A 13,992-nucleotide genomic window follows, 5' to 3' on the forward strand; every position below is an offset into this window, starting at 1 on the left:
CCGCTTTCACAACGATGTCGGCCACAACACCGACAATTGTAGGCATTTGAAAGATGAGATCGAGACTCTCATTCGAGCCGGCCCTTTGGCTCAATATGCACGGAACAGGGTCCCAGCAAGTCGACCTGCTCCGGAAATCCCGGCCAGTCAGCCCAGGTCTCGAGTAGACCAGGATGTTCCTCCTCCTGTGGTAGGAGGAGGTCCACACATGGCCGGCACGAGCAGAGGCACCCAGAAGAGATACGTGAATGAACTAAAGGCTCATAACGAAGTGGAGTTCGTTCCGAAGCAGCGCCTGCCAAAGCAGCAGCGATTGGAGAAGCAACCAATCATTTTTACAGAGGAAGATGCGGGCCATGTCCAGTTCCCTCACAATGACCCTCTGGTCGTAGCAATCCAGCTCGCCAACCAGAGAGTGAGGCAGATACTGATAGACAACGGGAGTTCAGTGAACCTCCTATTCCGATCCACCTTAGAGAAGATGGGTTTGACTGTCGCCGAGCTGAAGGTGACCTCCATGATGTTGTATGGTTTTTCGGGAGAAGGTTCAGCAGTGATAGGGACGATCGAGCTGGTGATCACCCTAGGCGAAGGATCTTGGACAGTCTCCAAGCTCCTCGAGTTCGTGGTCATTGACTGCTCCACTACCTACAACACCATTTTGGGGCGACCTACGCTCATAGCCTTCGAGGCCGTCACGTCCGTTCGCCACCTCGCGATGAAATTCCCTACTTCGACGGGAATCTGCACTATCCATGGTGATCAACTCTCTGCCAGGGAATGCTACAGCATTTCCATGAAGGGAAAGTCTAAACCCGGGCAGCTGGCAATGGCCATCCAAGGTGAAGAGGAATCTCGGGAACCCTCGGCGGATCCTGAGATTGAAAAACCTCAAAGCGCCGAGGGGGAAAATGTCGACATAAGTGAGGAAATTGACCCCCGAATAGGCAAGGACAGATCCGAACTCCAGGCGATTGAGGAGCTCGAGGAGGTGAACCTTGATCCGCAGAATCCGTCACGAATGGTCAGGCTCGGGAAAAACCTCTGTAGCAAGAGGAAGGCGGAGCTGACCAAGTTTCTGCAAGACAACCTGGACGTGTTTGCCTGGTCCCACGAGGACATGGTGGGAATCAGCCCCACTGTCATCATGCATACACTTCATCTAGATAAAAGCGTTCCTGCCAAGTCCCAGAAGCAAAGGCGTTTAGGAACAACTCGAGCTGAAGCCCTAGAGGAAAAGGTAGACCGACTCAAGAAATGCGGCTTTATCCGTGAAGCTAAGTTTCCAATATGGGTCGCCAACCCCGTGCTGGTCCCGAAGCCTAACGGGAAATGGCGAACCTGCATCGATTTCTCCGACCTGAATAAAGCCTGCCCCAAGGACTGCTTCCCATTGCCCAGAATCGACCAGTTGGTGGATGCCACGGTGGGGCACGAGCTCATGTCCTTTATGGACGCGTACTCGGGCTACAATCAGATCGCGATGAATCCGGCGGACCAGGAGTACACCAGCTTCATGACCCCAACTAACGTCTATTGTTACAAGGTCATGCCGTTCGGTCTGAAGAACGCCGGAGCTACCTACCAAAGGCTAGTAAATAGGATGTTCGCAGACCAGATCGGAAAAAACATGGAAGTGTACGTTGATGACATGCTAGTCAAGTCAAAGATTGCCGATAACCATGTTTCCGACCTGGAAGAATGTTTTAAGATACTACGGGAATATGGCATGAGGCTAAATCCATAGAAATGCACTTTCGGAGTCGCGTCAGGGAAGTTCCTGGGGTTCATAGTCAATACCCGAGGAATCGAGGCAAACCCCGACAAGATCAGATCACTGCTTAAACTTCCTTCGCCCAGGTCACAAAAAGATGTCCAAGGCCTGACCGGAAGAGTGGCAGCCCTCAACCGGTTTATTTCCAAGTCCACCGATAAGTGTTTGCCATTCTACAACCTGCTCCGAGGAAACAAGAAGTTTGAATGGACAGTAGAATGCGAAAGCGCATTCCTCGACCTGAAGGCACATCTGGCCGAGCCGCCTGTACTGTCCAAGCCCAAAGCAGGAGAGCCTCTTTTTCCCTACATGGCAGTCACTGAGGACGCAGCAAGTGCCGTTCTGGTTCGAGAAGAGGACCAAATTCAGAAGCCGGTCTACTACATTAGCAAAAGACTTCTTGGAGCTGAGTCCCGATACCTATTGATGGAGAAATTTGCGTTCTGCCTCATCACGGCCTCTCGAAAGCTCAAGCCGTACTTCCAGTCCCACTCGATTCACGTCATGACCGATCAACCTTTAAGGCAGGTTTTGCAAAAACCTGAAGCATCGGGACGTTTGTTAAAGTGGGCCATCGAGCTTAGTCAGTTCGAGATTCTGTACACTCCGTGAACTTCCATAAAAAGTCAGGCCCTGGCCGATTTCATGGCAGAATGCACGGGATTCCAGGAGGACCTCGCAGAAAACTCACCCCAAAACAACTCACCCCTGGCTTTGTGGAGAATCTTTGTGGATGGTTCATCCAACGAGAACGGCTCTAGAACTGGAATCATTTTGATATCCCCTGAGGGACATAGATTCCACTCGGCGCTAAGATTCGGATTCAAAGACTCCAACAACGAGGCCGAATACGAAGCTTTGCTGGCAGGACTGAGGATAGCCCAGGAGTTAAAGGCGAGCTCCGTCCAATGCTTCAGTGACTCCCAGCTCGTGGTAAACCAGGTTCTGGGCGAATACCAAGCACGGGGACCCAAGATGACCGCCTATCTGGCGAAGGTAAAAGTTAAGCTGTCCGCGTTTGAGTGAGGCTTGATCGAACAGATACCTCGGGAGCAGAACGCTAACGCAGACGCTCTTGCCAAGCTCGCCACCTCTGGGGAAACGGAGACCTTGGGGCTAGTACCAGTCGAATTCCTGGAGAAACCAAGCGTAGAAAATGTCAGGACGGAGGTCGAGATGATCGATGCCAGGCCGACCTGGATGACCCCCATCCTTGAATACCTCATCGAGGGCAAGCTACCTGAAGGACGTAACGATGCACGGCGAGTCCTGTACCAAGCTCCTAGATATATGGTAGTCGATGGGGTGTTCTACCAACGTGGGCACTCCCTACCTCTCCTCCGGTGTGTTCTTCCAGGTGAAGCAAAGTCCATCCTGCAGGAAGTGCACGAAGGATTTTGCGGAGACCACACTGGGGGGCAAAGCTTGGCCGTAAAGGTCCTGAGGCAAGGATATTACTGGCCAACTCTGTCCAAAGACTCGATGTCGTACGTGAAGAAGTGCGACAAGTGCCAGCGGTTCTTTGCATTTGCCCGAGCTCCTCCAGTCGAGCTGAAGATGATCTCGTCCCCATGGCCGTTTGCCGTTTAGGGGATAGACTTGGTTGGCCCCCTCCCCACTGGAAAAGGCGGGGTCCGTTACGCCGTGGTAGCCATCGACTACTTCACTAAGTGGGCTGAGGCAGAACCTTTGGCAACGATAACGTCCAAAAAAGTGCTTGACTTCGTGGTTAAGAGCATTATCTGCCGGTTCGGCCTGCCTAAGAAGATCGTTTCTGACAACGGCACTCAGTTCGACAGTGACCTGTTCACCGAGTTTTGTGAAAGATACGGAATCGTAAAAAGTTTCTCCTCCGTGGCCTATCCTCAGGCTAATGGCCAGGTCGAAGCTGTCAACAAGACCCTAAAGGCGAGCCTCAAGAAGAGATTAGACGAAGCAAAGGGGGTCTGGCCAGAACAGCTCCCCCAGGTCCTATGGGCATACCGGACCTCGCACCGGACTCCTACGAGTCATACTCCCTTTTCCCTAACCTTTGGGAGTGAGGCAGTCCTCCCCGTGGAAGTTAAAGTGCTTTTGCATAGAGTCCAGTCTTATGACCAAGTTTGAAACCACGAGCTCCTGTGCAATTCCCTCGATCTAGTTGATGAAAGGCGAGAGGATTTGCAACTCCAGCTCGCCCATTATCAGCAGAAAATCACTCGCTACTTCAACACCAAAGTTAAAAAGCGCGCCTTTAGCATTGGCGACTTGGTCCTAAGGAGAGTTTTCCTAGCCAGGAAAGATCCCAAAGATGGAGTTTTGGGACCAAACTGGGAAGGACCATACCAGGTCATCGAAGTCATTAAGGAGGGAACTTATAAGTTAGCTCGACTTGATGGAGGGGCGGTCCCTCGCACTTGGAACGCCATCCACTTAAAGAAATATTATCAATAATTCACCTGTAAGGCTTGGAAGGCCACTTTTTATGTATTAATGAGAATCAGTTTTTATGTATGTTTGCAAGAGTAACCTAAAGTAACCACGAAAGACCCTTTCCCAGTTACTTGGGGGGCATATGGTACCTGGATATAACCAGGTCTCCTTAATGACTTAGAAGTTGATTCATATCAATTGACCGCTGTTTTTCTTAAAAAAACACGAGATATTGATAAGGATTAACGCTAGCTAAGTCCTATCCTGGTTTTAACCGGATCATAAAACTTATAAGTTAATTTAAATCTATTGGTCGTTGTTCTTCCTAAAGAGCTCGAGATATGGATAAAAGTTAACACGAACTAAGTTTTCAAAATAAGTTCCTGGTCATAACCAGATCATAAAACTTAGAAGTTAATGTAAATCTATTGATCGTTGTTCTTCCTAAAGAGCTCGAGATATGGATAAAAGTTAACATGAACTAAGTTTTCAAAATAAGTTCCTGGTCATAACCGGGTCATGAAACTTAGAAGTTAATTTAGACCTATTGATCGTTGTTCTTCCTAAAGAGCTCGAGATATGGATAAAAGTTAACACGAACTAAGTTTTCAAAATAAGTTCCTGGTCATAACCGGGTCATAAAACTTAGAAGTTAATTTAAATCTATTGATCGTTGTTCTTCCTAAAGAGCTCGAGATATGGATAAAAGTTAACACGAACTAAGTTTTCAAAATAAGTTCCTGGTCATAACCGGGTCATGAAACTTAGAAGTTAATTTAGACCTATTGATCGTTGTTCTTCCTAAAGAGCTCGAGATATGGATAACGGTTAATGCGATCTAAGTTTCTCAAAAAAAAAATTGTAACCAAAGTTCACAAGGACAAGAAAGAGGATCAACTAAAAACATAAAACCAAATTGTCTCGAGGTGGAAGCACCTCATGCAAAGGTTACACAAAAAAATATATAATAGTGAAGGGCACAAGAGAGGAAAAGCCCTAAGCTCCGCTAGGTGGCCCCTTGGAGGTCGCCGTCTCGCCTTGCTCAGCTGTGCCAGAGCCTTCCCCGGCCTCGGAGGGCGCTTCTTTATCGAGGCGAGGCTGGAACTTCACCAGCAGACGCTCCCAAAGACTCGCTGACAGGAAGGAGTAGTCAGCATTCGGGTTGTAGGCCCAACAATGATAGAACATGTCTTCCAAGGCCTTTTTTGAAGTTGCCTGCTCGACCTCCAAGGCGGCCTTGGCCTCAACCTTTGCGGTATCTAGGTCTGTCCGCGAGGTGGCGAGGGAGGTCTCGAGCTCTTAAACCTTCGAGCCGGTCTTCTCCAACTCGGTCTGCGAGGTCGCCAAGGCATCCTTAGCCGCTTGCAGAGAGGTCTGGTGCTCGTTCCTCATATCCTCGAGCTGAGTGTTGGCCCTGGCGATACTCCGGTGAAGAGCAACGACGCCCTGTGAGAAGTGAGAGATAAATTGCTGTAGGAAAAAATAGGGCAAAGTGTAATACTAAAAAGTCATAAAAGGGTGAGTCGGCTTACCGTTAGGGTCATGCCCATTGAAGACTCCATCACGCCCACCGCGCTCATTGTCTCAATGGCCCAGAGCTCTTTCTCGGTGAACTTGTATATGTGGCTGACGGCGTAGTTCGCCGACTCATACACCGTTCCCCGGAAGGCCTCTGGGATCTTCCCCAGGTCCTGGGGGTTGACTGGGATGCGTACCTCGGGGGATACAATCGCCGAAGCCCCGGCCTCCGTTCCTGCGTCCCGGGCGGTGATAGGAGCTCGCAGAGGAGGTGGGGGCATGTTACTCCCACCAGCAGCAGAAGGATTAGTTCCTGCGACCTGAGCGGCGGGGGACTGCTCCTTTTCCTTTGCAGGAGATTTAGTGGGAGTTCCGGCAGTTTTCTTCAAGATCCGGGGCTTCTTCATCTTTGGCCCAGAGGCCTCGGCAAACGCACCTCGAAGGCTCTCTTCGGGCTGAGACATCTCTTCTGTCAAAGAAAAAACATGGTTAGTACGAGATTTAGCAATCATACAGAAACAAAAACAAAGGGGGAAAGAGTAATTAAAGTACACGCATACTAAAGGAAGCCCTACCCTCCGGGCTAGAAGAAGAACCTATAGTTACGACCATCGATTCCGGAGTTTCTGCAGGAGAGTCTAAGTCAATTATTTCCCGAGCTGGAGCAGGTTCTGGATCCGACTCCGGTTCCGGGCTGGATTCTTCTACATATTGCCTAAGTCCCGGAGCCACGGAACCTCTCCTGAGGGATGTCCAGGACCTAAGGTTGGTCCCATACTCCTCGAATAGGATCGACCTAAAGGACAAGGTGCTATCTACGACTACGGTACCCCTAGGTCGGCTATCTTGATAGTCCAGCACGAGCTGGTCGACGCAGTGGAGTCTCGTCCTCCTCGTCCTCGTCCATCGCGACCTCCTCCACGATGATGGGCCTAGAAGTACGAGCTGAGGGAAGCCCCCGAGGCCTCCTTAGATTCAAAGTCTGATTTGGAAAAATCAGCTTACAGGCCACCATCGTCTCGTCCGTCACGAGCACTCGATAATCCTTCTCACTGGGGGGCAAGCCCGCCAGTGTCTCGTATTGACCCCCGAGGGTCGCAGATTTCTCTGTCCTCGTGAAGATAGCTGCAGGATTGATCTAAGTCAGATAAGGACACAGGAATTGTATGAAACTTAACTTCCGAGCTAAAGATAAAAAGCACTTACGAGGACAGTTGAAGTAATGGAGCTCGCAGTTCCTGAACCCCGTCGACATAGAGAATTGATCTTTAAAGTCATTGGGGTGGATGGGCAACTCGATGACCGCAACCGTGTTGGGAAATCGGGTTAGATAGTAAAACCCATCGCCTCGCCCCCGCTGATCCGGGCTGGCCTTGAGGCAGAAGAAATACAAAATATCTGCAGGAGTGGGGACCTCCCACTCGTGCTTCAAAAATAAGTATCTCAACCCCGCCAACAACCGATAAGAGTTGGGGGGGGGGGGAGCTGGAAGGGGGCCAACTTCACATAATTCAGGAAGTCAGCGAAATACTGATCCAATGGCAGGAAGGCCCCCGCCTTAAAATGCTCGTCGCTCTAGGGCGCGAACGATTCATCGAGTGGCGCGCAGCTCCGCTCGCCCTCTGCAGGAGGTCGGGCCACTATAGATGCCTTCCCCAGCGCGATGTTGTGGGAGAGGAAGATTTTGTTGATCTTCGCCTGGTCGGTGATCTTTGAGACGATCCTCTCTGCCTCAAAGAACGCGTCAGGAGCCACCTCGAGCTCCTGCTCCACTGCCGGCCCAAAGTTGGGGATCGGAGAGTCCGGCATCACCGATTTTCCTTTGTCCGGCTGAGAGGCCGAGCTGCCGACTGTCTTCTTTGGAGCGTTCCTCTTCAGTGCCATCTGGTCGCCTAACGAACAAAAGAAAAGATTTCAGAAAAGGCGACCTAAGCATAGGGAAGAATCAAATTGTATCTTTACACGAGCTGAGGTAAGCCCAGCCCGTGGAGAGTGAGACCACGCAGTTCAATGAACACGCGCCTGTTCTCCCAACAGATCCCCGATTACTCGGAATTCGTGTATCAGGAGGGTCAGATTAAATTTTTGCCTTGGAGGGAAAGTTCCAATTGGCATGAAAGGCAAAACCGCCTGTGAAGCGTATCCCCTAAGCTACCTGGTTTTGCACCCAAAATATGTCAAAAATCCTACCCAGAAATCGTCCCCAGAAAAGGCATCCTGTAAACCATACTCTTAAGTGATTTCCTACAGCAAAAATACCCTAACCTAAAAGGCTTTCACCCTTCACTCCCACAAAAAACCAGTAGACCCTTGCATGTGACTATAGTAAATATTTACCTAAGCCACAGTGAAAAATATTTTCAAAACACGCATGATCAGGAGACTTACAGGGTATTTGATTGGAAGGTGGATGAAGGTGTTGCCTAGGTGGGAGCTTCGCCTGAGTATTTGTCCAAAGCTTTGAAGGAGTCCTCACGTCAGAGCTTCCTGAACGCTGAGTGTAACAGCCGCAGAGAAGAGGGTTTTGTTTGAGATAAAGAGAGAAAAAGGAGAAAAGTTATGAGAAATTTCGAATGAAAGGGTGGCCCATGCGTAGGGTGGCTACCCCTTTTTATATACGTGAAGGGTCGAGTGTAGAGGGCCGTTGGATGGCCCTGATGAGGGATCCGAGGCCCTCAACTCGAAATACGGAACGACGGCTGGACATAGGCTAGGCCATTAAATGCGGTTCTCGTAAGACATACCGTCACCCAACCACGATGTTCCACGTATCAGGCGCCTGCGTAAGAGGTGGAATATGAAGAGTTCATGGGGAAGCCTAAAAGCCCCTACTGTGGTCTTACCCGACGTGGCATACCACGGGCAGGGGCTTGGGGGGCAGATGTACGCCCTGTTTTTCCCACGGGCTGATTAGCGAGTTGAGCTGCAGGCCTAATCATGGTTATCTTGTGGACGCCCCCGCAATCGGAGCTGGGTCGTAAGATCATACCTCCTCATCTCGAGGTAATCTAAGGAGTCGCCTCTGGTTGCTTAATGACAGAGTCCGGGCTCTGAAGACCGAAGGTCGAGTCAAGCATCCAGCCCGTGGTACGAGCTGGGGGTGAAGGCTCTGACCCTTTATAAAGTCAGCCACGCAAGGTAAACGTGCATATATCAGACATCACGTGTCTGATATATCCCTGACTTCTCGGACACGCAGCAGGAACGTGCGTATTCAGACACCCACGATTGGGTTGGGCCGTGCGGCCCATTATCTCCTTACCAATTGATTTGACCACACTTATGTGTCAGGTTTAGGAATTAATCATGAATGTCACAGAGTTGATATGATAGGTAAGAAGGTCACGGGATGACATTCTTACCAACTCCTAGGTGCCTTCTCCTATAAATATGGAGACCTTGGGAGTTAAAAAGGGTTGGATCCTCTCTTGTAAGAAATACCCTGTAATCGTATACCCAGAATATAGCAATAATATTGACTAGTGGAGTAGAAGGATTTTAACCTTCGAACCACTTAAAAAACGTGCCTTGAGTAGCCATTTCATTTTCCTAAGATCATATATCTGTTTCGGTTCAACTTTAAGCACTAATCCCTTTCTCTCCTTTTCTTAATTACCTGTTGGCGAAGAACCACGTCAACAAGATCGTTTGGAGGTCATAGAGTATTTAGATTCTGATTTCGCTGGGTGCCAAGATAGCAGAAAGTATACATCAGGCTATATTTACATGTTAGCTGGAGGAGCTATTTCTTGGAAAAGTGCCAAACAAACACTTGTAGCTTCTTCCACTATGGTAGCAGAATTTGTAGCATGCTATGAGGCATCAAATCATGGAATATGGCAGCGAAACTTTGTCACTGGGCTGCACATTTTGGAGAATGTAGAAAGACCACTCAAGTTATTTTGTGACAATAATTCAGCAGTACTGTATTCCAACAACAACAGGAGCTCATCCAAGTCAAAGCATATTAACATAAAGTTCCTAGTTGTGAAAGAAATAGTGCATAATGGACAAATATCCATAGAGCACATTGGGACACACTCCATGATAGCGAATCCGCTCACAAAGGGATTACCACCCAAGGTCTTTCATGAGCACATTGCTCATATGGGTGTTGTATTGTTTGAGAATATCATGATTTAGTGGGAGTTTGTATTTTATTTGCTTTATATTTATTTCAGACATTTATGTATTTGGTTATTTTTCTGATCAGAAATGAAGTTTTTAAGTTCATTCACTCTTTTTTTTTGTTATTATCTCCTCACTAAAGTTTAAGGACCAATTGGAAATAGACATGTTTGGTTCACATTGCATGTAATTTCCATGCTACACATCCATGATTGATCTATGTCATTTGACTGTATTTGTATATGTGACCATTGATGGGTTTAGTCATGATTAATATGACAAATACCGCTTTAATCCTATATGGATATGGTTGATGGACGAGATTGTTAAAGAATACATTTATATGATAGCAAATTTTGAGCTCATAAGGTTGTACATTTATAAGGAAACATATGTTGCCCAAGTGGGAGATTGTTGGATTAAAATCCTATTTTATGGGCATATATGTATAATGTATAATGCTATTATAAGGTGTGATATAAAATTAAGTGACCAATTATGTTATAAATATCATAGAGTATTAAAGTGTCATGGATTTAACGTGTAGAAACAGAAAAGTGAATTTTTAATTTTATAATGGGCTGTGGTCCCCTATATATATATATATCATTCTATTCTGTCTATTATCCTATTAATAGAAAATATAGAAAAGAAAATAGAGATTCTTCTCTCATAGAGATACATATTATATAGAAAAATCTAAACCCTCTGTGCAATCTCCAACAATGACCTCAGGTTAATGCTTCCGCTCTTATGTTAATCTTCTTCTTTAATTTAGCAAAAGATCTATAGAGTCATGATTTATGATTTCTCTTATATGTATTTATAATTACATAATTTTGGATTATATGTTGGATAGTATTGTTTATTCATGTTATTTGAATGCATTAAAAATTCTAACAGTTAGTTCTTACACATTTGATTATGTGTAATCTTTTTGGGTTACTTCTTACATATATACATACATACACACATATTATTCTGTGATATATGGACTATGAAGAAAGCTACTTATTAAGCTACTTATTACATATATACATAATGAGTTCTTCAAATCTCTTTTATTTATGGCAATTTTGAGTGTATTGATAGTTTTATAATGGTTTTTTATTTTAAAAAAAAATAATTTCTTTTGATTGGAAGTTATAGATGTGTTTTGTGATTAGATTTGTTAGCGTATGAAAGACATCTTTCTTAAGTGCTGTTGTTGAAACTTTAGATAATATTAGAAAACATAAGTGTCCATATGGTATGTTCCCCATTTGGTTAGAAACATTACTAAAAATGTATATAAGATGGTGACTTAAAATATGGACCAAAAAGTTTCTATTTTTATGTAAAGAAGGTGAGATAGATACATCAAATTCCATCATAATTCTACAGTAACGTGAGACAGAGTAGTAGAAGTAAAAATATATTTAAATGCTCATAATAATTAATTTATTATAAATTGGAGGTTCTTAGGCTTGAAGGGAAGTATTTTGGACTGTTTTATCTGCACCTCAACCAAGTTCTTTGGTATATATTGCTAAAAATTCAGTATTTCTTTATTATGATTCAAATGTTAGTGTTTGTGATCAATGGACTTGTAAAGAGAGTACCAATCTATCTATCTTTTTTTTTTATATACAAAACTATGCATTTGGTTTATTAGCTTAAATCTTAATCATGTTCAAATGAGGTTCTTTTTCTACATTTGTTATTCTTATGCTGCATTAAAAATACAAGAATACAAGAATTGAGTCTAGTAAATTCTCTCTCAATTTATGTGATTTTACATGTGATTAGTGGCTAAAACTATATACAATTAATTACAAAATAATGATTTGATAATGCCCAAAATGAGTAACAAGGGACAAATACCCTATAATTCCCTCATGCAAAATATTTGGTTTATATTATATCAAACTCAAAGTTTGGTATGGAGAAGCATAAGCACATACTGTCATTGCTCACCAGTAATCTAAACATGAGCAATGGCCATCTTTGAAGTGATGAAACCGAAGTTTGTCCCTAACAATAATCTCCCTTTTGGTCACAGTCGACATGTACTTTATACCTAAATGGCAATCCTCACACATTCTAAGGTTCTTCACAATCCTGATGATCGAACCATGGCCAGTTCTCAACAAACCGAATGCGATTGCAAGCTTCTCGCTATGGTACCTTAGAGCATACTCCCTCTCTTCTTCTTCTAGTTCATGTAGAACCGAGTTGGGCGCTGGTACATAACCGAGTTCACTACAACGCGACATCAGTTCATCCAAATACTGATAAATTTCAGTTGTTTCATGGTGGGACTTGTCTCCCATGCTAAACAAATAGGTTTTATGATCAACTTCTATGGTGCTGAATCCCACTTGCTTCTTCATCCTTCTCTGATTCATCATCTTCCTAACTATTTCAACTCGGTCCATCCTTCCTGCTAGAGCGTATATGTTAGAGAGCATTACATAATGGCCAGGATTATCTGGTTCAACTGCTAAAAGATGCTCAGCAACTTCTACTCCTAGAATGAAATTCTTATGCATCTTGCAAGCTCCCAGCATGGCTGTCCAAATAGCCGGAGCTGGCTCTAGATAGTTGAGGTCTTTAATGAATTGATAAGCTTCGGTTAGAAGTCCAGCGCGCCCCAGCATATCAACCAAGCAAACATGGTGCTCAACTCCTGGAACTAAGCCATACTCTTGGCTCATGCTTGCATACACCTTTCGCCCCTCCTGAACTAGCCCCGAGTGAGCGCAGGCTGACAAAACTGCAACTAATGTGACATTGTTTGGGCGTGGACCCTCAGCTTTCATCTGAAGAAAGAGTTTCATAGCTTGATTGCCATAACCATGCATTCCATGAGCAGAGATTATAGCTGTCCAAGCAATGACATTCCTTTCATTCATCAAATCGAAAACCTCTTGGGCTTTGCTCACATTCCCACATCTAGCATACATGTTGATCAATGAAGTTCCAAGAACTACATTTACATATAGTTCATTTTCAATAATATAATCATGAACCCAATAGCCTAAACCAAGAGCTCCCAACTGAGAACAAGCAGAGAGCACACTCACAAATGTTGTTGGATCAGGTTGAACACCCCGTTCTCGCATTAGATTAAACAACCCAATAGCTTCTCTTGAACACCCATTTTGCTCGTAACTCGATATCATCGAGTTCCAAGCCACAACAGTTCTTTCAGGCGTTTTATCAAACAGTTTCCGGGCAACACCCAAATCACCGGATTTACCATAAAAAGTAATGAGAGCAGCCTGAACAAAGGGATCGGAGCCATACCCACAAACCAAAACGTGTGAATGAACACGTTTACCAAGTCTCAGAGTCGAGAGATGGGCACACGCCTTGATCACGGAAGTAAAGGTGTAACTGGAAGGCGAGATACGACATTGTAGCATGCGGTGGTAAAAATAGACTGTGTCGAAAGGAAACCCCGAAAAGGATGAAGTTTTGACGAGGGAATTGAAGAGGAAGGAGTCAGGGTTGGGAACAGAGAAGAAGAGACGGTGAGTGTAAGCGATTGAGCCGGCAGTGCAAGCCAAAGTGAGTAGCTTGGTAAGGAGAGGTAGACTGCGGAGGGAACCTGAGACGATGAAGTGAGCGTGGACTTGTTTAAGTGGTCGAATACGAGGCCCAGCTCGGAGAAGAGCTTGGTGTTCTGGAGAGCGCGGAGATGAGACGAGTCTGTCAACTGGCATTGGCATTGGATTTTACCAAAATTTGAAACGGCGGAAAGTGACGATAGTCAGCTTCAAACTACAAGAGTGGAGTTTTGTAATTTGAAATGGATTATTACCGATGAAAAAAGATGCAATCTTGAAAAGTTGAGATATATGCAGTCTTGGTTAGGATTATTAGCTTGATCAATACATGTCTGGTGTTGAAAAGTTGAGCAGATCGGCGAAACTTGTGCCGGAGCTATGATCTCTGACTTAAATTTTTGCTTTCGATGTCCTTGTTTGTAACTCCTCCTGAGTTTCATTCAATTTGATTTCTTGGTCTGTTACACTTTTACTGATATGAATATGTTATATGTATATGATGATGTTTGTTTGATAATCTGTTTTACTGATATACTGTTATTTGCATATTTTTTATGTTTGATAATTTGAATATGTTTGGTTACTCCTTTGGTTTGGTGTAAATCAATT

The 13,992-nt window shown here is 45.1% G+C and overlaps 1 protein-coding gene across 1 annotated transcript; it reads right to left on the bottom strand.

The window, feature by feature from the left end:
- Window positions 1-11,570: 11,570 nt before the first annotated feature.
- LOC133801960 (pentatricopeptide repeat-containing protein At2g33760) lies at window positions 11,571-13,782 on the bottom strand. Its single transcript, XM_062240194.1, has one exon. It carries the CDS (start codon window positions 13,543-13,545, stop codon window positions 11,785-11,787), a length of 1,761 nt encoding a protein of 586 aa, XP_062096178.1. The 5' UTR covers window positions 13,546-13,782; the 3' UTR covers window positions 11,571-11,784.
- Window positions 13,783-13,992: the final 210 nt, after the last annotated feature.

Source organism: Humulus lupulus, chromosome 9 (genome assembly GCF_963169125.1).
Source record: "Humulus lupulus chromosome 9, drHumLupu1.1, whole genome shotgun sequence".
Classification (NCBI taxonomy): Eukaryota; Viridiplantae; Streptophyta; class Magnoliopsida; order Rosales; family Cannabaceae; genus Humulus; species Humulus lupulus.